The sequence below is a fragment of the Dendrobium catenatum genome, unplaced genomic scaffold (assembly GCF_001605985.2).
Source record: "Dendrobium catenatum unplaced genomic scaffold, ASM160598v2 fragScaff_scaffold_81, whole genome shotgun sequence".
Classification (NCBI taxonomy): domain Eukaryota; kingdom Viridiplantae; phylum Streptophyta; class Magnoliopsida; order Asparagales; family Orchidaceae; genus Dendrobium; species Dendrobium catenatum.
Window position 1 is genome coordinate 231,206 of NW_021318543.1, and position 25,876 is coordinate 257,081.

Here is a 25,876-nt window from a genome sequence, read left to right on the forward strand (position 1 = left end):
AGGTTAACCAGTCTTTACTTGTCTTTTACATACATTATTATTACAGTAGTTTAACAGTAATCTAAATCACATATCCACATTTATTTTTAATGCATTGCTATAAATAAAATATAATTAAGCTTAATTCATAAAGTGCTAAAATGTCTTAACGGTAGACAATAAAAATTATACCGAGCAAAAATTCACATTATCATAATTGAACCAAATTACTAGATATTGCATGAAATAACATTATGAAGCTTTAGTTGAACTAAATTACTACTTTTAGACGTCAAAATAAATTTATGAGTAGGCAAAAATTATTGTATTTTCAAAATCACCCAATGAAAAATCTCAAATAAATACTCAAAACATTCATAATCTTAATCTCTATAACATATAAAAAGTTACGTAGTGAAATTTTACCAATACAAAATTATTATTGTTTTTCGATAACGAAAACAAAAATTTGATAAAAAAATTATCAAAAACATAAAATCTTTGAAATAAAAAATATGAGAAATGTTCCTTACGACGAGACGAGTAAATTTCTCAATAGGCCCGATTGGCGAAAATTGCTCCGCGACCTTCAAATCTTAATTTCTTTTTCTCTCTCTTATCTTTTATCTCTAATTTATCTAAAACCTTCTCTATAATGCCAAAATAAAGAGGAGAAAAAGGAATTAAGTTAATGGTTTATAATATTTTCAAATAAATAATAATATAATTTAATCAATTCTTTAGTATAAAATTTAAATAAATCATTTTAGGACTTAAAAAATTACCGAAAATATCTATAAAATAAATCATTTTATTTAAAAAATATTGGTTAAATCGTTTTGCAAAACGGACACCCGACGGTCTCGAAATTCTTACTTGTACTGATATGTGTCAATTTCTTAAGAATTTTCATCGGTACCAAAAAATTACGAAAAAATTCGTGCAAGTAAAATATTATAATAACAATGCTATGGCGATGACGATTTGCAATTTGAAATTATATTTACTCCAGAAATAATTTTTTTACCTCAGTCAAAATACATGTTATTACATCACGTCCCCTAAGGACTAGGCTATAGATTTGGCAGCCTAACTCAATTCACTTGGACACATAACGCTTGGTTGATCTTGCATGATCAATCATAAACTTGCCCACAAAGGGGTATGTTAGATGGTCCAACCGACCCTTGGCAAGGGGCCAGTTCAGATTTAGAAGAGGTGATTTGGCCGCCAATGCAAAGGTTAGGGCCCACTAGGAGTAATTAGGGGGTGGGGGCTAGGGTTATGTCTTGGGTTTTTGCTTTAAATAGGAGAAGATTAGGGCATGCAAATTATTGTGGCTGTTTTTGTTCTTAGAGTTTGGTGTCTTGGGCTCTAGCGGCGTCTAGGGATTGGGAGAGATAGATCATCCTCTCGAATTGAGGATCAATTGTATCTTGCTATTTTTTTTTCCGTTAGTTTGATTATTGCAATAAAAACTACTGTTTTATGGTTTCTTTCATTGGTTTTGTGGATTATTCTCATTGTTTTTGTTTTTATTGTTAGGGTTTACTTGAAATCTTCAAGTATTTCCTAACAGGGTATTGCATAAAAAATGAGTTAGACTCATTGCCCACATGGGTTGGCAACCACTTGTTGGTTCCAAGTTCAACTCTATGAGTCATTGCCCACATCTCGGCCTTGAAGTCTGACCCAATAGTTGGCGCGTAGACTTAATTTCCAAATGCAGATGCCTATTGGCCATGGGGTAATTCCTAAAGGTTAATGCCAGAAAAGGGTTGAGGTCCAAGCTTGATGGCGTTTTTGCCAACGCCAATGGATTGACGCCCTTAGGACCGGTGCTTGAGACTCTTTGTCTATAAATAGCAGTGATGTTAAAAACAAACAAAAAAGAAATCATAGAATCTCAAACAAAGATACAAAAATTTAACATGATATCCATAAAAAAAACTTGTAGATGTTCATCATAAGTAAATTGAGTCGGTCCTGCAGGAAAGTTTAATTACAACAACAACAACAACAACAACAACAACATCAAGCCTTTATCCCACTACGTGGGGTCGGCTACATGAATCCTTTTTCTCCATTGTGTCCTATTAAAAGTCAAATTCTCGTTTAAATCTAATAAAGAAAGGTTATTCCTAATATTTTCTAACCAAGTCTTTTTTGGTCTACCCCTACCTTTCTTAACATAAAGGAAAGTTTAATTACACAAGAACATAAATTATTGATTGACTATGATTGATCGACCCTAAGATGGCAGTTAACCATGCTTGTTAGGCCGCTTGTTGATAACAATCTCATCATTTTTCGTCTGTCCCACCAAACCCTGTGTTTATCATGACATTGAAATCTACCATTTTTATGAAACTAGCACCCATAAAATTAATTAATAGGTAAATTCTTCCATTTGTGCATGTCATGATCAAATCAATGGGTATTTGATGAAAGTGAAAAATATGAGTAAGAGTTTTCTTGTGAATTTTGATGTTTCAGTGGGAATTTGATGAATGAAGGTAAAAGGGTGTTAGTTTTGTGGATAGCCCAGATTCGGTAATCTGCATAAAATTGCCACATAACTTTCATGGTTGTAAGAATGTATGCTATTTGAAGATAATTTAAACATTGGAACTTAGCTTAAAAATAAGAAATAGTTCTTTTATAGGTGTAATATTTATAAAAAATTAAAAATAGTCATCTGAGAGTCATCATAATTATAAACAAAATAGCCTCATGTTCCACTTCATGATTTTCGTCATGTTATTATCATTTTTTTTTATTCATCAGCAAGTGTGTTAAGCCTAGGTGAAGATTACTTTTTTATTCCTTTATATTGATCTTGTTTGGTCATGGATACCATTAGTTCTCGTACTGGTACTCCATATCAACTATTCTACATCAAACATTGGCTCATCCTGTTCATTGGACTAATCATTCAATTTTTTCAGTACCCATTCATTAATATCACATATTTGCCATTGAAAAATTGGTCAAAAATCAGAATAAATAAAATAATACTGATTATTTTTTCTTTTGCTTAATGAGCACGACCCATTAAGAAATGATATTTCTTCTAGTCTAAGAATATTAAGTTGAAGTCCTATCACCACTTTAAGCTTTTCTGGGATTATTGATGCCAAAACAAGCTCCTTTGTTGTTTAGGAAAGATGGAAGGCATTGCACGAAATGATTGATACTTAATTAGGGATTGTGATCAAGGAAGCTTGTAGTGGGGAGTGCCATCCCCTTGTTTTGTAACACTAAATGAGTATTAACAGGTTAAACAAGCTGCTCATTTGGTTTTTGGCTAGGCTTCAAAGTTTTCAACAACCTGCTTCGTAAAAGGTTTAGCCCATTCCCATTCTTCTTGGGTTTTTCTGAACTTGGGTCAGGTTGGTATCGGCAGCCGCTGCACTAAAGGGGAGAAGCTGATTTTTTGCATCATTTTTTTGCTTTGCACCTATTATAGTGAAATGAAAGGTCCATGTCAGTGAATTAATTAGCAATCATTCTGACAAAGAGACCAAACATGGAACCGTGCTTGAGAAAATAGATGGCCCATACATTGCAACTGTTGTAAAGATCTCAGTGATCAATCTGGATTGGTTATTAGCAGCCTATTCGTCCACATAATGGCAGAAAGAAAGCTAGGATTACCTAAAACAGTGCATGATTCTTTGAATCTACTTGTATTGAAAGAGCCATCGGCACCTCATTAATAACAAATCTCTTATCCTCCCCTCAATCCATGTTTATACATAGTCTGCCGCTCAACATCTTCTATTACACAAGGCATTTGCCACCTCCTACATGGCTTCCTCATGACCTTCATTGTGGTCTTTATCAACTCATGGCGAGTCATTGTTCACCCAGAGGTCTTCATCAACTCTAACTAGCCATTAGTGTTTTCGATCTCAAAGCACGCCTTCCTTACCTCCATATAGAGATCTTTTGATGATTATAGCTTGGGCGCTCTTCAGTTTTGAGAGGATCACTCGAGTTGGCAGCTCTGGTCTTGAGATCCATCTTGCATGGATCATAGTGATCTTTGGAGGGCTTCACCATTGCGCATCTTTTCAAATTTTTTTTGGCTCATTTTATGCCTCTTGTCATTTTTGCAAGTTAGCTCCCTTTCGAAACTTTTAAATACTCTTAATTGTGAGAATATCTTCTAGATATTAGAGAATAAAAACTCACACTCTAATACAAGGAGTAAACCACAAAGCAGAATCAAATTCATATGATAGATGCAACAACAAGATTAATAAAGCTTGAAAGTGATGTAATGACTTTGAACATTATATATATAAGATAGATTACCGTAAGAAGGTAGAAAATATCTCAATTGCAAAATCCACTTGTTAATTTGAGATAGACTTTTGTTTAATAAAGAAAATTATACCGCTAAAATGTGTTAGAGGAAGGAAAACAATCAACGATGTTTCTCCCTTTAACTGATTTAGGGATGTCAATAGTTGAACATGTCACGATCCAACCTGGTAAGCTCGAGTTAACAAGGCAGGAACTAACGGTCGTACAACAAAAATTAAAACTTTCATTCCAAACTAACAATAAAAATAATCATCTAAATACAAAAATAGGAAAGATCCTCTAAACATTGTTTCAAATATTTTTTATTACATCAGAAATATCAACTTATTACATAAAACATAACTACTACAATTGTACCACATTACATAAACCATCACATGACATAACATAATCATAAAGAACCTGTCTTCTTGGGATTCTCTACGACGGTAAGTAATAAGTCTGTCAGCCATCAAATGTTAGCAGGTTCTCCTAAAAAATATATTCCCACAACCAGGGATGAGCTAACGCTCATCATGGAACAAATATTTATCTTAAATTCATAAAACAAGAAAAAGAAAACATTATGCATGTAACTTTCATATGGCCGTGCTGAAATTATTTTCAGAAGAATTACCATGAAGTCATAAATTGACATTTGGGTATGTATATTCTGTATGACATCCTAAATGCTCATTTTTCCTTTATCTTTTCATATAATCATTATTTTCTCATTTTTCCATTCTTCATAACTTTTTCTTTATATTCTTATATGCATAGAATACTTATTCATAGTTTTATACATCTGTCACAGAAGTACCAACATTTTTTGTATTGATCAAGTACAAATTCAAATTTGGCCTATCATTTCATTTATTTCCTTTGAATAGCTCTTTACCATTTGCTCCGGAGTGCCCTTTATCATTTGCTCCGAAAAGCCCTTTATCATTTGGTACTCTGTATCATCGCACACATTCAATCATTCAATGTTTATTGTAGGAATATTAAATCATTCAATCAATCATATGTGTCTGTCTAATGTTTTTTAATGCTCATTCTATATATAGACATTTAAAAAAAATTATTAAAAAGACATGCCACCTTATCTAATATTATTTATAACGATAAACATGTGTACATGTATAACATTTGATTTTTAATTGAAGAGGAAAAATTCATAACACAAATGCATAGTTTCATAATAATTAAAAATTAAGAACATGGATTTAATTAAAAAAAAATAACACTGCCGTTGCCAGGTCCCAAGTCCTGGATGAGAAAAGTGGAGAGTTGCGTTAGGTAGTCGACAGTCAGCGTAAAACTTGTCGAACAATAATGACATGAATCCTTTAAGAAATTGTGTTAATGTTAGGATGTCCCCTGGAAGCGACGTGCTGTATGGCCTGAATACAGTGGCAAGTGTGCAAGGGCCGCTGCACCGGCGCCCGGGTGCAGTGTTAAATAGGCAAGGGTTCCCACATCAAGAACGGATGTGGGCAAAGAAGCTAGTCCATGAAACTAAAATTAGGATAGGAACTTGGAATATAGGTTCCCTTACAGGAAAATTAATGGAATTAATAGATATTATGATTCATAGGAAGTTAAATATTTTGTGCATTCATGAAACTAAATGGGTTGGAGAGAAGGCTAAGGAAATTGATAGTTTAGGATTTAAACTTTGACATTCAGGTAGGAGTGGTACTAGAAATGGTGTAGGTGTTATTATAGATAAGAGTTTAAAGGATAATGTTATAAAAATTAATAGGATTGGAGATAGAATTATAGCTTTAAAGATTGTTGTTGATGATAAGATTGTTAATATTATAAGTGCTTATGCTCCTCAAGTAGATTTGGATATGAGTTCTAAATTAAATTTTTGGAATGACTTAGAAGAATTAATATAAAATATACCTCTTGAAGAAAGAGTTTTTATTGGAGGAGATTTAAATGGACATGTTTGGTAGAGAGGTAGATGATTTTAAAAGCATTCATGGTGACCATGGATTTGGAATGAATGAATGAAGGTGGCAAGACATATAGATTTTTGTTTAGTTTATGATTTTTCAAATTGCTAATACATTATTTAAGAAAAGGAATGAGCATCTCATCACTTATAAAAATGGAATATAGTATAACCCAGATTGACTATTTTCTTATTAGAATATTAAATCGTTTAGATTGCAAAGATTGTAAAGTTATTTTGAGTGAAAATTTATGTACCCAACATCGATTATTAGTTTTGGACTTTAAGATAAGGGCCATAAAATTAAAAATAAAATACGTTTTTCTAGATTAGATGGGGGCATTTAAAGATTATAAACAAAATATTTTTGAGAGATAAGATTTTAGATCTTAAGATTTTGTCTATGCATGAGGATGCTAATGTTATGTGGGAAAAAATGATTAGTGATATTAAGAATATTGCAAAAGATGTGATTGGGTATCAAGGGAAAACTCCTAATGTAAAAATAGTTGGTGGTGGAATCCAATTGTGCAAGAAAAGATTAAAATGAAAGATTTGTTATAAAAATTGGTTTAATTTTAAAAATTCTGATAATTGGAAAATATATAAAGTGGCTCGTAAGGATTCTAAGAAAGCAATATGTGATGCAAAGACATACTTTTAGTGATTTATTAATAGATTAAATACTAAGGAGGGAGAAATATATATTGTATAAGTTAGCCAAACAAAGAGATAGGAGTAGTAAGGATTTAGTTCAAGTGAAGTGTATTAAGAATGAAAGATCAAAAAATACTTTTCTTAGAAGATGATATTCAACAAAGGTGAATGAGATATGTTGCTAAACTTTTTAATGAAGATTGTGAAAATAATATTGACTATATTGACTTAGCATCCTAAATGAAAATAAAGATTTCTGTTTTTATCGGCTATTAGTAAACTGAAGTTAGAGAGGCTTTAAAGAAAAAAGGGTGGAAAAGCTGTTGTGACCATAATACCATTTTAATCGACGTATTACTAAACTTTTTAATACAATTTTGAAGACTAAAAGAATGCCAGATGAGTGGAGAATGAGTGTGTTAATTCCTATTTTAAGAATAAAGGTGATGCACAAGATTGTTCGAATTATGAGGTATTAAGTTAATGTGTCATACTTTAAAACTATGAGAGCGAGTTATGGAGCATAGGTTGCGCGTGTGATACTAATGTTTCTCAAAATAATTTGGATTCATGTCGGTAGGTCGAAGAAAATTAAGGAGGATATGCATATGATATTTATTGAATTTAAAAAAAAGCATATGATAAAAATTCCAGAGATAGTGCTATGGAGAGTTCTTGAAAAGAAAGGAGTCAATAATGCTTATATTCAAATCATTAAATATATATGCAGGGAGCTATACTTGTGTTTCAACACAAGGTGGTTTGACCAAGTATTTCCCTATTTCAGTTGGTTACATCAAGGATCAGCCTTAAGCCCATATCTTTTTGCTTTTAGTCATGGATGTTCTCACTAAGACATTTGCAAGAGGATGTACCTTGGTGTAATGACTAGCAAGTTTCTGATCGATATTCGTCTTGTTATACCGATGCTAAGGAACTTCACTGCTGGCAGGTGCAGAAGATATTCTTCTTGTTGTAAGAACTCAAAGAGGTCGATGGGATGCGGGAGCACGAGCGACGATGAGTAGTAGAGGAGGAGTCGCGAGGCCTTAGTAGTCTACAAGCGATAGCCGCCTACTGATATCCGAGTCCTCTATCGACACGAGTGACATCGGTATATATAAACAGAATATATGCACTCGCGGTTGAGTGTATTTAGTGTAGTAGACGCTGTAGTAAATGGAGCGGATGAATTCAGACCTCTTTACGATTCTGCGCTCAGTTCTAATGAGAGAGAGAGTAGCACGTTTTAGATTCTTGGATATATTATTCGGTGATGGTGAATAGAACTGAGAGTACGCAGGAATATGATCACGAGGACATTCAAGTTGGAAACGCGTCGCGTGAATATCGGGTCGACTGCAGGTTGATAGGCGACGACGGATATCTGCAGAGCATGCCCGAGCGCGAGCGGAGGCATAGGCTTGCCGCATGCTAGCGCTTACGCTGTAGACATGTACCGGCTGTTCAGGGATAGGGCGAGGTTCTCATCATGACTCTCGGAGAGACACGTTGGTATAGAGCAGACTGTACGGGTAGAGGACAGAAGCGAGTGTGTTATGTCCAGAGACTGTAGGTCGGCATACTGGAATGTGCAATCAGTACGATGGGGGCACTAATATGAAGCGAGTATATGCTGATCGTAGCTTTTTTATGTATTCGGAGCTGCGAGATGATTTCATTTATCTCGCGGAGGACGTGGGATAAGTCGCGATGGCTGGTTCGTGGGGGAGGGCTGCTGGATAAGAGGCCTGAGTAGCTACATATAGAGAGAGAGAAAGTCAGTGCGAATAGTCTGGAGTAGAGGTTACACGGTGTGTGCGTCCTGGAAGATGCGAGGGCGATATGAGGGCATGGGAGTCGAAGTGGGCTTTAACCCCCATTAGATGAATAGGGAGAGAGTGGGTCACGTCCCAAGCAAAATGAGCTTATAAGATAAAAGGTTGGAAAGTATAGCTCGCGAAGTTAGAGCTTAGATCGAGAGTCGCCGTTAAATGGTTTGAGGCTCAACACCATAAAAAGGGTGCGTTTCTTCTCTACCCGATGACCAGGTTAGGTGATCGGAAGAGTTGAGGAAAGTTAAGATTTGATTTGTGTTAAGTATATAGTAGGGGTAGACCTAAAAAGACTTGGTTAGAAAATATTAGGAATGACCTTTCTTTATTAGATTTAAACGAGAATTTGATTTTTAATAGGACACAATGGAGAAAAAGAATTCATGTAAACGACCCGCATAGTGGGATAAAGGCTTGATGTTGTTGTTGTAGTATGGATTTAATAAAAAAATACAAATACCTACCTCCTTGATGCCTTTCCTCTTTCACTTCCAAAATTTAAGAAAAACCAATATAAAACTTAATTCATTTTCACTAAATGATTTTAATTTTTCTAATAATCACTTTAATATCTCATGAACATTAATCTTTAATTTAAATTTTTGGATATTTCATTAAACCTGATTTTTGAAAATCATATATTCACTAATTTTCTCATATAATCATACCAAAATTTTCCTTATACATAATTAATACTTAGATTAAATTATTTTCGAATTATTTTAATAAAAAAATTAGAAAAAAATTATTTTTGCAAAAATATTTAATTTTATTCATTAAAAATGTTCCTAAGATCATTTGAAACAAAATCATTAAGGAATTTTCTTAGAAATCCAAAAATATGAAAAACCATAATTTTCCAAACTCACTAAAAATTTGGGAAAACTTCATTTCTATGCTTTAAAATTTCCTCCAACTCTCCCTAACATTCCCCTTTTAAAATTTTAATTTTCCATAAAACCCTAGAATCTTTCACTTCAAGAAATCTATGCGAAATGGACGAATTTCTTGTTTAAAAACATATCTTAGTCTTCCTTTAATCTCCCTCTACAATTTCCCCCAAAGTTGGCCACCGGAAACTGCCGTCGCCATCACCGTAGGAGCCTTGCTCGTCGCCTCCCTCTCTTTCTTTCTTCGGCTGAACGCAACCAAGCGTGCAAATAAGAAGGGACCGAATCCATTTGACCCCTTAAAGCCTTGAACGGTTAGGGGGATTTCCAAAAGATCAATTTGCCCTTACATGCTTTAATTTCATGAAGAAGAGAAGGGGTTATTAAGTAATCTTTATTTCAGGAAACTTCTATGATTTTTTATCTCCCAATCCATGCGAAATTTATCATATGTTCTTTATATCAAAATGATCGAAATTAAATGTACAATTTTATAAAATAAATTTCTTCGAAATCCGACAACTTTGAAAATTTGACTATTTTTGTCGTAGTGCATTGAAATGCGTGCAATGCTTATGATTCGATATTCTTCGGATTTTTCGAAACAAAACATGGCTGAGTACCTTCATGTCATTAGCACTTGTGAACCTACAACCCATTTGTCTGTTATATCTGTGAATGAAAGACGATACAACACTGAAGCTCCACAGACAACCATAAATGGCATGCACGGCGAAGTCTTCAAGTTAGACAATTCTTACTTGGACATTATTTATTTTCCTAAATCATCAAGTCTGAAAATTTCATGCCAACCAAGAATATTAGGCCCTTCAGTATAGTTATAATCAATAACTCTAACTAACTCATCAAATGAAACTCAAAATAACGAGTTAAATATGCCAAAATACATTTGAGTTTTACCTGCTTATGCATATATAGGCAATATCTGTGATGCACAACTCAACGGTCATAAAGATCAATAAGATTCATCTATCATATCACTTCGCAAAGTAGCTTTCTCATCAAGCTCTCCTAAATTCTGTCCTCTATCCACCACTGATTTGACTTAAGACAAATCTAATTTTAGTATTCACGACATTGGACCTTTAATAGGAGTACTAAAATTTTATGTTTTAGCCGAATGGTTGGAATCAGGCTAAAGATGATGAAATCAGGCTAAAGATGATGAAATCAGGCTAAAGATGATGACGGTGATGAGCCACATCCTGAGCTATTGGTACAGGTCATGCTTTTCCTTGGATATCTTGAAGGGATATGCCTATGTTACTAGTTAGTGGATGCCAAAATTTTTTTCATGCTTGAAAGCATACAAAATTTTTATGCTAGTGACATTTATCTCCCAATCCATGCGAAATTTATCATATGTTCTTTATATCAAAATGATCGAAATTAAATGTACAATTTTATAAAATAAATTTCTTCGAAATCCGACAACTTTGAAAATTTGACTATTTTTGTCGTAGTGCATTGAAATGCGTGCAATGCTTATGATTCGATATTTTTCGGATTTTTCGAAACAAAACATGGCTGAGTACCTTCATGTCATTAGCACAACCATGATTAGGCTCGCAGATGTCATTGTTGCATGGTTTAAAGATTTTGTAACATCAAAGAAAATTTCATTGATTTCATATTCTGAGAGCCTAATCATGGTTGTGCTCACATGTCAACTTGATAAGTTCTCATGGCTCGACTAATCTCTTGATGGAAATGGTTTCCTTTTAGATGCTCTACCAATATCTTTAGTGTGCCTGACTTATCATAACTCCATGGAGGAGTTGTGTTTTTGATTATTTGGTAAACTGTTTAACTATCTCTTTTTCCTATTTCAACGTGTGTTGTGGTTGAACTCTGATTTTTTTTAATGCGCTTACTCAAGCCTTCCACAAATTCTAATGCTCAATTTAGTCATCTGGTGGTTGACTGCTTAATTTTGATTTTTTATTTTAATGTTGAACTTGCGCGTGAACTAGTTATTTTTTAATCCTTTGGTGGATGTGTTTTCTTTTCTCAATAAGAACTTTTTGGGTGATTAATTTTGTGTCATCTAATCAGTTTGCACTGGAGCTTGGTCATTATATCTATTATGCCGCCAAAGGAAGATGAATCACATCCTATTATTCTTCACTTGGATTCATTGGGTCTGCATAAGAGTTTATTAATTCTTGAGGTTGTTCAGTGGTAAGAAATACCAGATGCTTGAATATTTTAGGTTTAGTATATTTTAAGTGTTAATTTCTTCCTTAAAAAAAGTGTTAATTTCGTCTTAGTTATATCTTGTACTTTGAATTTTTACATGTGAAAGATGCATTAGTATTTTTTTTTCTACCTACTTCATTATTTCATCTTTGTTTTTCATTTGTTATAGTCTTGTTGGATTTCAAATCACTCGGGTGTGTTTTCATGTTTTTTTAATCTTGAAATTGTGCTACACAATGAACTCTTTTTACTATTATAGTTTCTTCCTCTGTACTTCCTAATTTGAATAACATTCATGTTAATATTTTCATTTTCATCTTAATTGATTTGGTTATCGAAGGCTTCATTGTTGCCAACACTTTATATCCCTATAGCTTTTCCAATCTAATTTTAGCTTATAAAAATTATCCTTAAATTCTCAGCATTAATCTCTTATCACACATATTCTTGAGTACTTCATTTTAATAACCTATTTGCAAATCTACAAGTAATATCCTCATCTAAATCACTTTTCTTTTATATAATTAGATCCCAAGTAACAAAACTTAATGATATAGGAGATCATTGATTTTTCATTAATATTGATTGAGAAATTATTATGTTATACTATGAGAGTAGCACTTATTAAAGATATAAAAGAATGGCTTAGGTTATTTGGGCATGTGCAAATGCGGATAGAAGTTGCATTATAAGATGAGTTAATATAATCAAATTGGAAGGATTGAAGATAACAGTGAGTAGATTAAATATTATATGATTATAATTTGTGCAATGATTTGCAAGAACATGCTAGTACTCCTGAAACAGCAGGTTTTAAACTGTAATTTTGTTTAATGTATTATAACCAGGAGTTTATGGCTTCATATCACAGAAATAACCTCTCTGTAAATAAAGAGTAAGATTGCGTATATTAACCCATTCTTATACTTTGTATTGGCGGGAGCTTCACACATCGGATATGATTTTTTATTTATAATGGCAATTCAAGCAATGCAAAAAAAGAATGAATGATGAATTAGGATTAATGAAGTCAACTCCCAGTAATTGTGATAATTCCAATGATGTCTATGATCATTAATTCATTATTACAATGTTAAATTTTTCTTTATTCATAAATAAAAATCTGTTCCAAAATAATTCTCCAATCATTTCACATCTCTTTAGTTATTAAAATCTCATTAAAACTTTTGCTACTCATACTGTTCCAATACCTCTCATAATTCTCCAAAGTTTAGCAAGTTTCTTCTATGGACTCTTGTATCTTCCGCATATTCTCTTAACATTATTGAATCATTAAACACTATTTTTTTTATTGTACTCGTCTTGTTTATAAAAATATGTCTTAGTTTAACTTTCATTAAAACAAATCTCAAAATATTTTTTTCAGACTTTCTTCATATGTTCATCTTAAAATAATTTTTCATTATCATCACTCATAATATTTAACTTGATTAAACTGTTTATATTCTTTCTTTTGCCTTACCCATTTTGTACATTTTCTTTTCTCCTTGGCATCTAGCCTGCCTTCCAAATTATTAAGTTTTTTTTAATTTTGGCTCTGCTTGATTTTCCTTTTAAAATTTCTTACTTTTTTATTATTATAGGTCTTAAACCATGTGCGATTATGTTGTTGTTAAGCGTTAGGCAACTATATCCTTTAGAAGCGATTTAATCCTCTAGAAACCATGTGTGGCTACAGGATGTTTGAAGTGTCGCCAAAGCCTAAAATTGCTGCTCATTAAGAAAGAAAAGTTAACCAGTATCTCAGGAACTGTAGGTGTAGGAGAAGGTAAAACGTGTTTAAAACATTAGGTAGAATATGATCAAGAGAAATAACTCTCATTTTGAGTGATTGAAGTTTCTTTCACCAAAAAAAAAAAGGAAGATGAGTGAAATCCACTACATTGCTAGAGAATATTAATGGAGTTCTCTTTATCAGAAGGATGAATCCTCTACAACTGAAGTTAATGAAACATTTACTTCTTGATAGTTTAGAAAAGAAAGAAAAAAATAAGGTTTCTTACTTCTTAATGAAGTATTATTTGCAGAAAATGAACTTTCCACTCTACTATTAAGCAGGCCCTCAGTTTGACTTCAATTTTTTTAATCTCTGGAACATAACTTCAGCTAAGACTATAGTCTGTAGTTTCTTAACAGAAGAATGGAAGTACGTGAAGCAAAATGCGTCTTCCCCACACATTAGTTCTGGAGAAAAGATATTGATTGACGTCCCTTTAAAGGTTGACAAGAAAGAAATCAAGGTATTTCTATGCTGTGTTTTCTTTTGCTTTCATGCGTTAAATTTTTGTTAGCTTAATGTGGCTTACCTTCTTCTGGCTTATCAATCGTGGAGCTTAAATTCTTTAGTCTTTTCCGAGTAATTATTCTTACAGTTTCTACAACTCTTTGGAACTTCATAAGCGATCATTTGAAATCCATAATCTTCATCGGGGTTTTTTTTTTTAAATCTTCATCAGGCTATTTGAATTCCTTAATCACCAATATATTAGGCAGTAGGAAATTTCTAGTTACAAGTTAATCATGGAAAAACCTTGTGGAACATTGTGATGCGAAGACAAGGTAGTTTAATGTATTTTCCTATTTCTGTTGGATTACATCAAGGATCAATCTTTAAGTCCATATCTTTTTGCTTTAGTCATGGATGTTCATAGTAGCTTTTTGCTGATGATATTCTTCTTGTTGATAATACTAGAGGGAGTTGAAGGTAAACTTGAATTATGGAGGTTAATTTGGGTAAATATAAAATTGAATACATGAAGTGTAGTTTTAATAGTAATAGACCTAGTGGAGAGAATGTGACTTTGGACAATCAAATACTTAATAAGAGTACACGTTTTAGATGTATCGGTTTATTGTTCAGAGTGATGGTGAAATAGATGGGGATATTATTACTAGAATTCAAGTTGGATGGTTGCAGTGGAGGAATGCATCTGGCTTGTTGTGTGATAGAAAAGTACCCCTCAAATTTAAGAGAAAATTTTATAAGATGGTGGTGAGACCTGCCATGCTTTATGGCGCAAAATTTTGGCCATTAAAAGAGAAGCATAAGTGCAGAGATGAGGATGCTTAGGTGGATGAGTGGTTTTACTCTTAGAGACAGAATACGAAACGAACATATACGTGAAAAGCTTGGAGTAACTCCAATGGCATATTAAGATTAGAGAGTCGGCTTAGATGGTTTGGTCACATAAAAGTATAAAACGTTGATTTTCCAATGACCTGGTTGGGAGAGTAGATGTAATAGATTTGGCTTATGTTAAAAAAGGTAGAGGTAGACTTAAAAAGATCAAAATATTAGAAATGACATTTCTTCGTTAAATTTAAATAAGATTTTGACTCTTAACATGACACAATGTAGAAAAATGATTAATGTAGCCAATTCTACGTAGTGGGATAAAGGCTAGATGTTATTGTTGTTGTTGTTGTAGAAAGCCCGAACCATCTCCATGAATTCAAAACTCTCTTGACAGAAATTAAGCTTTCAGCATGTGCTTCTAAGTTAAGCCAGAAATAGAAAGTTTCAAAGATCATGTTTCTCCATTATTTAAAATTGATCTTTTTCACCATCAGCTCAGATTTGCCATACTTGAACTCCAAACATAATTATTGTTCCTAATATCATATATCATCCCTAATTGCCACTTGATGCTTCAGTTAACTTTCCTTTTCTGTCAGGTACCTCAGCAGAAAAATGAGTATGATTGTGGCCTTTTCGTCCTGTACTTCATGGAAAGATTTATCAACGACGAGGCCCATCAAAGATTTAACAGGAATGATCCTAACATGGTTAGCCTAAATTTATTGTATTTTTTTTTTGTTTTTTTCTTTATCAATCTCTTGCCATTTAGGCTTTGTTTGGGCGGCTTTCTTACTGCTTCTTAAGCAATTTTCAGTACAAAAAATAAAATTTTTCTATTAGACAGTTGCTTTAAGAAGCAGTAAGAAAGTCGTCCTTATGCTTCATTTAGGACGGCTTTGTTCCTGCTTCTTAAAGCACCTTTCTAGTTAAAAAATTAAACTAGAAAACCGATTTAAGAAGCATGAATCTTAACTTTGAAATTGAATTTTCAAATTTAACAGTTTGGCACCGAGTGGTTCCAGCCAGAAGAGGCTTCAAGCTTAAGGAAGCGCATACAGGATCTTCTATTAGAAGAATTTGAGAGTTCGAGATTAGATTGTGGAACAGAAGAAGGCCATGATCAATCTCCCAGCAGCTCATCTGAACCTGATGAGGAGCTACGTGTTAAATCTTCTAAATCGGTAAAACAATATGAAAAATAAATAAATATTTTTTTTTTCTGATTCAGTAAATAGCTATGAACTTTAGAAATTAGAGCGGGCAATATACAAATGATTTTTGGAACTTTCATTGCTTCGTTGGGACAGTTTTTTTATTATTTTCTAAAACGATATTTTAGTATAAAAATTTTTGAAATAGAAATTTTATATTAAAATACTGTTTTGAAAAGAAATAAGAAAGTTGTCGCAAACGAAGTCTCGGTGAAATCTCCCATTGTTCTGTTTTTGGAGTTGCAGAGTATTTTCAGGCAAATCTGTAGACAAAGATGGAACGAACAATTTTTCAAAATTGTAAAGAGTAAGCATGAAATTGTAATGCACAGGCGGTGTATACTGTATAGTGTGCCCTTTTGAGAAAGGATTTTCTTAAAAATATGAAATAAAATTTTAGTGTTTTTTTTTTATTTATTTTTTCTTTTTTCATTGGCTTATTATTCTAATTTATGGGCCGATATATACCATTCATTGCCATTTTTTTTTTATAATTTTTTCTAATTTTGATTTTTTATTTTAATAAATATTTATAAGCTAATTGGTTGATTCTTTAGATTTGATATATGAAGTACTATCCTATTAGTAGCTCATCTCATTTAGGTTTTATTTTGATATATATGGTAACATAGATGTGCTGAGTATGGACTGTTAATTGGATCCATTGAATCAATTTGTTTTTGGCTGTCTAAAAATAATTGTAAAATTATTGTGGAAAATATATTTAAAATAATTTAAATACTGCAATTTTCTTCTAAAAAAAGTAAATAATAATTTTATCTCAGGTACCATATTCCAACAAATTTGAATATACAAACTTTCTCATCATAAAAATTAAAAGGAAAAAACAAATTATAATCAGACAAAAAATGGAAGTTATCAAGCAATAAAAGCCGCCTCAAATAGGGGAAATTATTATAGAGTTCAAATAGTTTTTCATCCGGATTTCATTCACGTGAAGATAAGTGAACTTTCTTTCTTTTGCACACACCCTATGTATAAGGAAAAATTATAACGTGCTGGGTCCGGGCATCAATCCAAACGCTCCACATCACCCAATACACAGTGTGTTGGGTGACATGAGGCGTCCGGATTGACCTTCGGACACATTCGGACTCCGCACGTAATAACCTCTTGTGTATAAGAGTGAAAATAAAAGTCCACGAATCTTCACGTGATTGAAATCCGGACGACATCCCGCCTCCGCACCTAATAATTTTTTCCTCAAACAGACGGTAGAAGTAGACGGTTACTTAAAGGACAAACAAGCCCCTGTGGAAATATGCAGCTACTACAGCATCAACCAGCTCAAATTTCTCTCATAAAATAACGAAATCCTCAATACAGTATCAGGAAATATGAAGATACAGATAAAGAATTTTAAATAGTTGACTTAATACAAAACAATAATTTCAATTTTCAGACCGTTAGAAGACCGTTACCCCGATCTCTTACCTTGACGACGCCTCGAGGGAACAACACACCATCCTTCTTCATCAGGCACTTGAATTTGCTCAGTTTTATCTGCTACAATTTCAGTTAGAGGTGATTCATCAACCATCATATCTGATCCTTCATCATCTGAACTCTCATCAACATTATCATCCATGGCCTGTTAAGAACAAAACCATAGAATTTGCTAAAACATTTTAAAATTTTTCAAATTTCAATTGGCCTGACAAAAGGGTAACACAATGTTAATTCAACATACAATAGATTTAAATGTAGCAATCACGAAAGAGAAGAAATACAATTTTTCTCCCTCAATTGAAAGAGTTATTATTCTGTGCGGACACTAGACGGTTCTCTTGTCCGGTTACCGAGCGCGGTACATTTTTGAGGTGACGTGGTTTATTTTTATTGGTCTCCAGACGCGATCCGGACTCCGCACAGAATAATAAATCCAATTGAAAAGAATGGTACACTGTAGGAGAATATGTCAAGATAGTTGTGAAGAAATCCAACAAATAAATATGTTAAGTCTTGCCCTCAATATTTTATTGAGAAAAGGAAAAAATGATCTCTTAACTTTTTGTGAAATATAAAAATGTTCATCAACTATATTAAATGATCATTTTGATCGTTCAACTCTTTAAAGATGAATCAAAATAATCCCAATATGAACTAATTTGGTTCATTTTTAAGGACTTGAGGGACCATAATGATATTTTAATATAGTTGTAGACCATTTTAATCCTTCATAAAAAGTTAAAGAAATTTTTTGATTTTTTTACCCTTAAACCGGGAGTGGTTGAACATATCTGACTAGAAATTACAGATGAAGATGTTGGAATGTTTTTTTTTTTTTTTTTTTTTTTTTTTTTTTAATAAATTTATTTATTTGACTTCTTTCATGTATGTGTTACATTCCATGATCTTTTGGTTCATATGTATATAAGCTAGTCCACTGAATTTTAAATTACCACATGAATTTTCAAAGAACACTCAACCTAAATTAGCTGTACAAAACCTCAGTAGTCATTCAACAATAACTCCAAGAACTTGGCATACATTCTGTTTAAATTTATCATATCTAGTAGTTAATTTTGTGATGTGCTTTGGTAAGTTGTTCATTAAAGCACATTTAAGCCCACTTATAATACAATACACTTCAATAAATATTAATTATAAATTCCCTCAGTATTTTAGTTGAATCAAAATCAACTCGACCTGGTCAAGTCGACCATATTGAGTCAAGTGTGAAGATAGAGATATTGAATAGAAAAAGAATAAAGGAGAACAATTGGCTACTGTTACAATCAAACCATTGTCCTTCAAGAAAACTAATCAAGCTTAACATTACCTGTCTACTTTGAGAGACAGCAACTGTCCCAGGAGCTGCTTTCCTTAGTTTTTCAATTGATTCAAAATTTCCTTGAAGAAGGTCTTCATGAATAACCATTAATTGCTCAGCAACCTGCATATAGATTACTATGAATTTAAGCAGAGCATAACCAATGCACATATCAAGCAAAACTTAAAAAACAACAGGAGTTTAATTAGACAAAATATTTTTTTCCAAAGAAGTCATGGAGCAATGACACAATACATTTATGAACATCAAATATTGAAGTTTTCGCTTTCCCTTCCTCTTACACGATAAATTATTATGTACGGATAACAAAGGTGTAAACATTTTTTTTTTTTTTTTGAACGGGGGTATCTACCCTCTGCCACTCCCAAGGGAGTGCTCGGAGGTGTAACTAATCCCTCGGTGGAACTAGCGAGGCCACCCACCAGTATCGGGCCCACACTTGTTTTGCCCCACTGAAGAGACGAGGCCGTAGTATAAGGGATTTAAACCCGGGATGGGGGTTCCCAACCGTGCTCGCCCACCAATCACCCTAAGCCTCATGTAGAATTATGCACATATGCTACATGTCAGCTCTTGATTGGTTGATTGGTGGGCTACAATTTTTGCACCTTCCTCAACTACACAATAACATCTCCCCACTTACACCGTTTGTCTCCGCAGTTAACAGTGAAGAAAGTACTAAAAAGTGTAACCAGAGGCTGCATAAAAACATATCGTCAATGCACAAAATATAAGAGACCATTTTGATTTGATGTCTTTCAAAAAGTAGGAAAATTGGGTGCAACCCAAAATACATTCCCATCTTAATTTAGAGAGGGTAGAAGTTAGAGATAGAATGTTCTAAACTAATCAAGCTGCCTTTAGAACACACTATGTTTTAATTAAATACATTTCTTTTAAAAACTCGACAGGAGGAAAAGTTTGTACCAAACAGCCCCTTAATTAGATTCTTAAATGCAATTCTAGAAAGTATAACAAAGTCTGATGAAATGTTCAATTATTTACTATAATAGAACTTGTCAACTTCAGCTAACAAATAGGGAAAGGGGTAAAACCCAAAAGTATTATTAAAGACTAGAAGAAGGAACACACCTCTTCGACACTACCATCATCAATCTCTGTATTGAAAGAATGCTCCATATTTTCATCAAGTAAATTCTCTAAATCATCAATATAAAGAGGTTCTGACAAATAAAAAAGGAAAGTCCTAGAGTGATCAGCCTGCTATATTGCTAATTACATACAAATATTACAATCGCAAAAAGTGGTGCAAATGAAAGCAATTCAAATTTCGAACCACAACTAAATTTTTGGTATTTCATAAAAAAAGGTTAGGAACTTATATATGTCAAAGTCTATTGAACTCAAACATGATAGCTAGTGCTAATTTATTTAACTATAACCGAATCTAAAATATTTCAAATCACTTAATTTTCATCAAACATGAGAGGATGGAAACCTCCCCTTCCCCCACAAAGAGCATGATAGAGTAAATTTCTTTTCTGTATTTCAACATACATATTTCATCATCATCATTAGCCTTATTCAAACTATTTGGGGTGAATCTTTCCAATCATTCTTGTTCGCTAGTTGCGTAAAGTTTGAAAGATATTGCCCAGCACACATTTTGTACAAATTACAATATTATAAAATATACCTTCAAGCCTCCATGATATTATTGTTTATCCATTTTAACCATTACCTTTACCTTAAGAAGTGATATCATTGTCTATATCCCCATTTTAAATAACTTCTATACATGTTTTAATTATTTAACTGAATCAAAATTATTTTGCGTGATGTCATTTGTAGGACTATATAAGACTACAAGTGCATGTTTTCTAAACTGTAATATTTATGATTAATCACTTGAACACTTGTTTATATTGGTCTACACGCATTGAATATATCTTACTACTACACTTGAATGCTAAGTTGCTTGTCATACTCTTAGCTTTTGCATATCATTTATAGCTTCAATTGTGCAGGACAAGCCCTAATCTTTGCATTAGGAAAACCATTAAAGTATTAGAAAAACAAGGTGAAAGTAATGAAATTTCGGAGTTAATTGCAGCATTCAATGAGAAACAGATCTTCTCCATGCCAAATCCTCAAAACCCTAGAGAAAAAATCGAATATATCAAGGGCGGAGAAAAAGACCTCACCTTTGGATTGAGTGAACCACGACAATATGGCCGAAGCAAGTTCCTCCGACTTCCTGCGGGATTCGCGGCCTCCCCATTCACTCTCAACCGCCATTTGCAGAGCTGTCCACCTCGATAGAACAAGAAAGATCCCTTCTTCCAGGAATGGAACCGCCTCTCGACTTAGAATCTTTGAAGGGTTTTCATTGGTTTTCAGAATTCCATTCGACGTATCCATGGTTGATTCTATGCTTATCTGCTTCTTTGATCGATATCTCCTGTGCTGCGTCGGGGGCTGTTGGTAGCAGGATTTAACCTAAATCCTGCCAAACGGTTAAAAAAAAAAGACAACTTTAGGGGCTGTTTGGTATCGGATTTATCGTGGGATTTAAGTCGGGTTTACGCTAAATCCAGCCAAACGGTTTTTGTGCGCGCGTTAAATCCCGGGATTTCATAAATCCCGAACTTAGGGATTTACGGCTTAAATCCCGGATTTAGTAAATCCCGGATTTACTAAATCCCTCGGTTCGGTGGATTTAACGGGATTTAGCCGAAGAAGAGCGCGAAAGGGAGAAAGTTACCTTCACAGCCAGCGATGTCCCGTTCTTGCTTCCGATCAAAATGTCGTAACTTCCGATCTGACAGCAAGGGAAAGTCGTCGAAGGAGCGAAGTCGAACAGCCACGAAGGAGCCGAAAAGCGACGCGCTACACCTCTGCAAAGCAACGAAAAGGAGAAGATGAAATGCAAAACCCTTGACGCCTCTAAGGTATTATTGATTAACTTAATTAATATAATCCCACTTGTTGCCAAACAGCCCCTTAAGCTGGATTTGAGCAAGATTTAAGCTTTTAAATTCAACAGCAACTTAAATCCTCCTTTCCCTCTTTCGGCGAATTTATGGGATTTGGCCGAAGAAACACGCGAAAGTAAGAAAGATGGCTACCTTCACGGCTCCCGTCGTCTTTGTTCCTTTCGATCCAACACAAGAACGGTTTGAAGGCGGCGAAGAACTTATTTAGGGACTCGTTCAAAACTACCTCTCACTCACGCGAAGCAGGCAAAGTCGAAGGTTGGCTGTCAAAAGCGGTTTCGGGTCCAACCTGACCCGACACTTTTTAATCAGACTCTTTTTTAAAAATGGGTTGATTTTTTGGACCCGAACTCAACACACTTCAGGTCCGCGTCAACCCGAATCCAACCGGCTTCTTTTATGTTTTATTAATTTTTTTTTATTTAATTTTATTTATTTAAACCTAAATCGAATAAAGATAAGATTTATTTCAATCAATTTAAAATAAATCAAACTTAATACAGTTTGAATAACATGATTTTTTTATAATTAGTTATTAATTAAGATGTTAAATTAGTATAATTAAAATGAATATAGGACAAATAAATAAAATAAGATGTTACACTTGCATAAATACTTAAATCCTAAACTAAATATCTAAATAGTTTATCTGGATTTAATTGGATTTAACACTTTTTATGATTTAAGCCCCATAAGATTTATGATACTTTTAAAAATTTAAATAAATTTAAAAAATAAAAAATATGTAAATACTTGATTTTCATTGTAATTTTTGATATGTGACAAAAGATTATCTTGATCGGGCACGAATCTTGATGCAAAATTGATTTGAAAGCTTCCAAAATTAGATATGGGACCATCTGAAATTCAATTTCAACAAACTTGTAATCGAACTGAACGTCTCAAGAAGACGAGCCCAACGACACCAAATTTGACTCAATCTGAGCCCGAATGGGTCCAAATCAAAGACCCAAAGCGCATTCGAAAGATTCAAATCATAATTCGAATTACCAAACAGTTTCCACTCAACATGCTTATAATAGAATCGAGCGGCTCGACAAGACAAATCCAACGAGCCCAAAATCATTTAATTTTGAAATCGTTAAGGCATCCAATTGACCAATAAACAGTCCATGATCAAGGGAATCGATATTAGCCATCCATTCAAATTACTCCGATTTTGCCCTTGATCCTCCATATATTTACAAGTCATGCCACTCTCAAAAAACTATAAATAGCCCCCACTCTTCTCATGAGGAGGGAGGAGAAAGAAGGAAATGAAGGGAGGAGTTTGGGAGCTCTCTTGCCATCAATCACCGCCGGAGTTCTTCCCGACCATCACTGGAGTTCATCCTAACCACCGCCGGAGTTCCTCCCGACCACCGCCAGAGTTCTTCCCAACAACCAACAGACTTTTGCCAGTCCGTCGACCGCCGCCGGACATCTACCAGTTTGCTGACCGCCGCCAGACTTTCATCCATCCACCGACCGCCTCCGGACTTCCACCAGTTCGCCAACCATCGTCACACTTCTGCTCGTCCGCCGATCATTACTGAAATTCTTCATGATTGCATCTGGAGTTCTTTCCGGTCACCGATAGACATCCGCCAATCTGTCGAACACCACTGGACTTTCTCCAGTTCGCCAACTACAGTCCTCCCAACCACTTTATATCATCCTACTACGGTCATCCCGACCTCCTTCCCATGTCAATTATGATCCTTCTGACCTCCATCGTCTGCTGACAACAGTCCTTCCGACCTTCGTCATTTATCGACTACAATCCTTCTAACCTCCGTCGTCTGCCTACTACGGTCCTTCTAACCTCCATCGTCTGCTGACAACGGTCCTTCCGACCTCCGTCATCTATCGACTACATACGGTCCTTAGGACCTCCGCTGTCTGCCGGCTACACTCCCAGCCGACTACGATCTTCCTGACTTTCATCGCTCACCGACTACGGTCCTCCCGACCTTCATTGCTCGCTGACTACGATCCTTCTAACCTCCATCACCCGCCGACTACGATCCTTCCGACCTCTATCGTAATGTAACGGTCCTTCTGACCTTCATCGCCCGCCGACTACGGTTCTCCCGACCTGCATTGCCCACCAACTACGGTCCTTCTGACATCCTTCTTCTACTGACAAAGGTATTTGCAACCTGCATCGCCTGTCGACAACATTCCCCGCCGACTAGGACCTCCCGACCTTCGTCGCCCGCCGACTACGATCCTCTAGACCTCTATCACCATACAATGGTCCTTCTTACCTATGTCGCTTGCCGATTACGGTCCTTCAGACCTTTGTCGCCATACAAAGGTCCTTCTGACCTTTGTCGCTCGCCGACTACGATTCTTCTGACCATCGTCACCAGCAGAATATGATTCTTCTGATCTACATCGCTCGCTCGCCGACTATGGTTATGTCGCCCCAAACAAACATGTCAACAATGATTCTTCCAACTCCCATCATGTAATATACTATGTATGATGTATATTTGTCACATCAGGCCAAGACCTTCCTCTTAAGGAAGGGCCTCATTTGTAATGGACTGCAAACACTAATGGATTCATTCAAATTGGACCAGGTCTCGTGATTTTTTCCCTTTTTTAGGGGTTTCCACGTAAAAACTCTTGTGTCTCTTATGAACGTTACATCCTCACTTTTTTCTGCTTGTGTGCTGGATCTTCATACAAAGCTAAGGCATTAATCTTTATATTTCTCTACCGCTGCGAATTTTCTAGGACGCAACAATTTTAATACTGAAAATTATTTTAATTAGATCCTCTATTCTATCACCAAATAATATTAATATTATTGTTGAAATGGAATCTTATAAATCCTACTTTTTATTTGGTGATAACAATAGATGATCTAATAATAAATGATATTGTAGGCTTTATAGAGTGCAACTATAAATGATGAGTTATAACAAAATTATTCAAAGGTCACCAATTAAAACCTTTTTTTTTAAGTTTAATGTAATGATCTCTCCATTCAAATTTCATAGATATCTTTTTAGTATATTAATAATTCTAATTAATTTTTAATTAAATGTAGAGAAGAAAATCAACCAGCCATCTCTTGGACTTATTTCAATAAGTGATGTGTTTAGGAATGATATTCTCTTAGACTTAAACATTAAAATAAGCATACAATGTTATCATAAAATTCATAATATGTACATACATACATACATGTACATGTACATATATATGCATGTATGTATGTATATATGTATGCATGTATGAAGAATCTTATAGTAACATTTTATGTTTATTTTAATATTTAAGAAATTAGTTATAAATTTATATAAGCTATTTATAAACACTTCTTTTTTTAGAAATTATGAATATAATAACTAATTTGTTTCATTAACATATATCTATTTATAGATACAAAAAAAATGTATGTATTAATAATTAATAGTTAATACATAAAATTGGCTTTTAATATTTTAATTCATACCTTTTCTATAACTATTCAAACACACAAATCACATGTTATATTGAGTCATACAATTAGTCACTCACATTTATTTGATCAAGTAGAACTAGAGTTACTATAATAGGATAGGCAATGTAAAATATAATAATTCTATACATATAACATAAGAATATAGATTCCAAACAATTTTATAGAGTAATAATTATGCTAAGAAGGAAAAAAAAAAACAATATGTTTTTATAAAATCAATATAGTATTCATTAGGAAAAAGTATATTTATTGATGTAAATTGTTGTGCTAAGAGAGCCAGAGATTCAGCTAGCGCAAGTATTGTTTGACTTAACTCATTAATTAAATGAGTCAAAATTTTATATTTCTGCTGATTCATTTATTTATTGAGTTGAGCACAAACTGTTCATGATTTAAAAAAAAAATTAAAAAATTATATATATATATATATATATATATATATATTCATTTGTCACGCTCT

At 33.9% G+C, this 25,876-nt stretch overlaps 2 protein-coding genes across 4 annotated transcripts in view; one reads left to right on the forward strand and one right to left on the reverse strand.

Annotated features, from left to right (window-relative positions):
• Positions 1-16,579, forward strand: part of LOC110096523 (ubiquitin-like-specific protease 1D) — a 63,562-nt gene extending 46,983 nt beyond the window's left edge. The window contains exons 11-14 of one of the 2 annotated variants that reach the window (XM_020822527.2): positions 11,712-11,837; positions 14,002-14,116; positions 15,552-15,662; positions 15,957-16,579. In XM_020822527.2, the coding sequence (XP_020678186.1) occupies positions 11,712-11,837; positions 14,002-14,116; positions 15,552-15,662; positions 15,957-16,157 (553 nt within the window). In that variant the 3' untranslated portion in view covers positions 16,158-16,579. The remainder of the gene's footprint in view (positions 1-11,711; positions 11,838-14,001; positions 14,117-15,551; positions 15,663-15,956) is intronic. The other variant, XM_020822529.2, reaches the window with a different exon arrangement.
• An 879-nt stretch (positions 16,580-17,458) lies between these two features.
• On the reverse strand, positions 17,459-22,208 carry LOC110096495 (pre-rRNA-processing protein TSR2 homolog). 2 transcript variants are annotated; one of them, XM_020822479.2, is made up of 6 exons: positions 22,071-22,208; positions 21,707-21,839; positions 21,147-21,448; positions 20,074-20,165; positions 18,970-19,083; positions 17,459-17,778 (listed from the first exon to the last, which is right to left on the reverse strand). In XM_020822479.2, the coding sequence occupies exons 3-6, from the start codon at positions 21,361-21,363 to the stop codon at positions 17,605-17,607; spliced, it is 597 nt and encodes a 198-aa protein (XP_020678138.1). In that variant the 5' UTR covers positions 21,364-21,448; positions 21,707-21,839; positions 22,071-22,208; the 3' UTR covers positions 17,459-17,604. The 2 variants fall into 2 exon arrangements, with proteins under 2 accessions (XP_020678138.1, XP_020678139.1); XM_020822480.2 differs by having other exon boundaries at positions 21,928-22,116.
• Between the last annotated feature and the right edge of the window lie 3,668 nt (positions 22,209-25,876).

Bases quoted from the DNA above. Each gene is read 5' to 3' on its own strand.
- LOC110096495 (XM_020822479.2), bottom strand. From the start codon at position 21,363: ATGGATACGTCGAATGGAATTCTGAAAACCAATGAAAACCCTTCAAAG. The intron at 19,084-20,073 runs GTGTGTTCCTTC...ATCTATATGCAG, and splicing joins ATGATGGTAGTGTCGAAGAG to GTTGCTGAGCAATTAATGGT. The intron at 17,779-18,969 runs GTAATGTTAAGC...TGTTCTTAACAG, and splicing joins CTGTCTCTCAAAGTAGACAG to GCCATGGATGATAATGTTGA.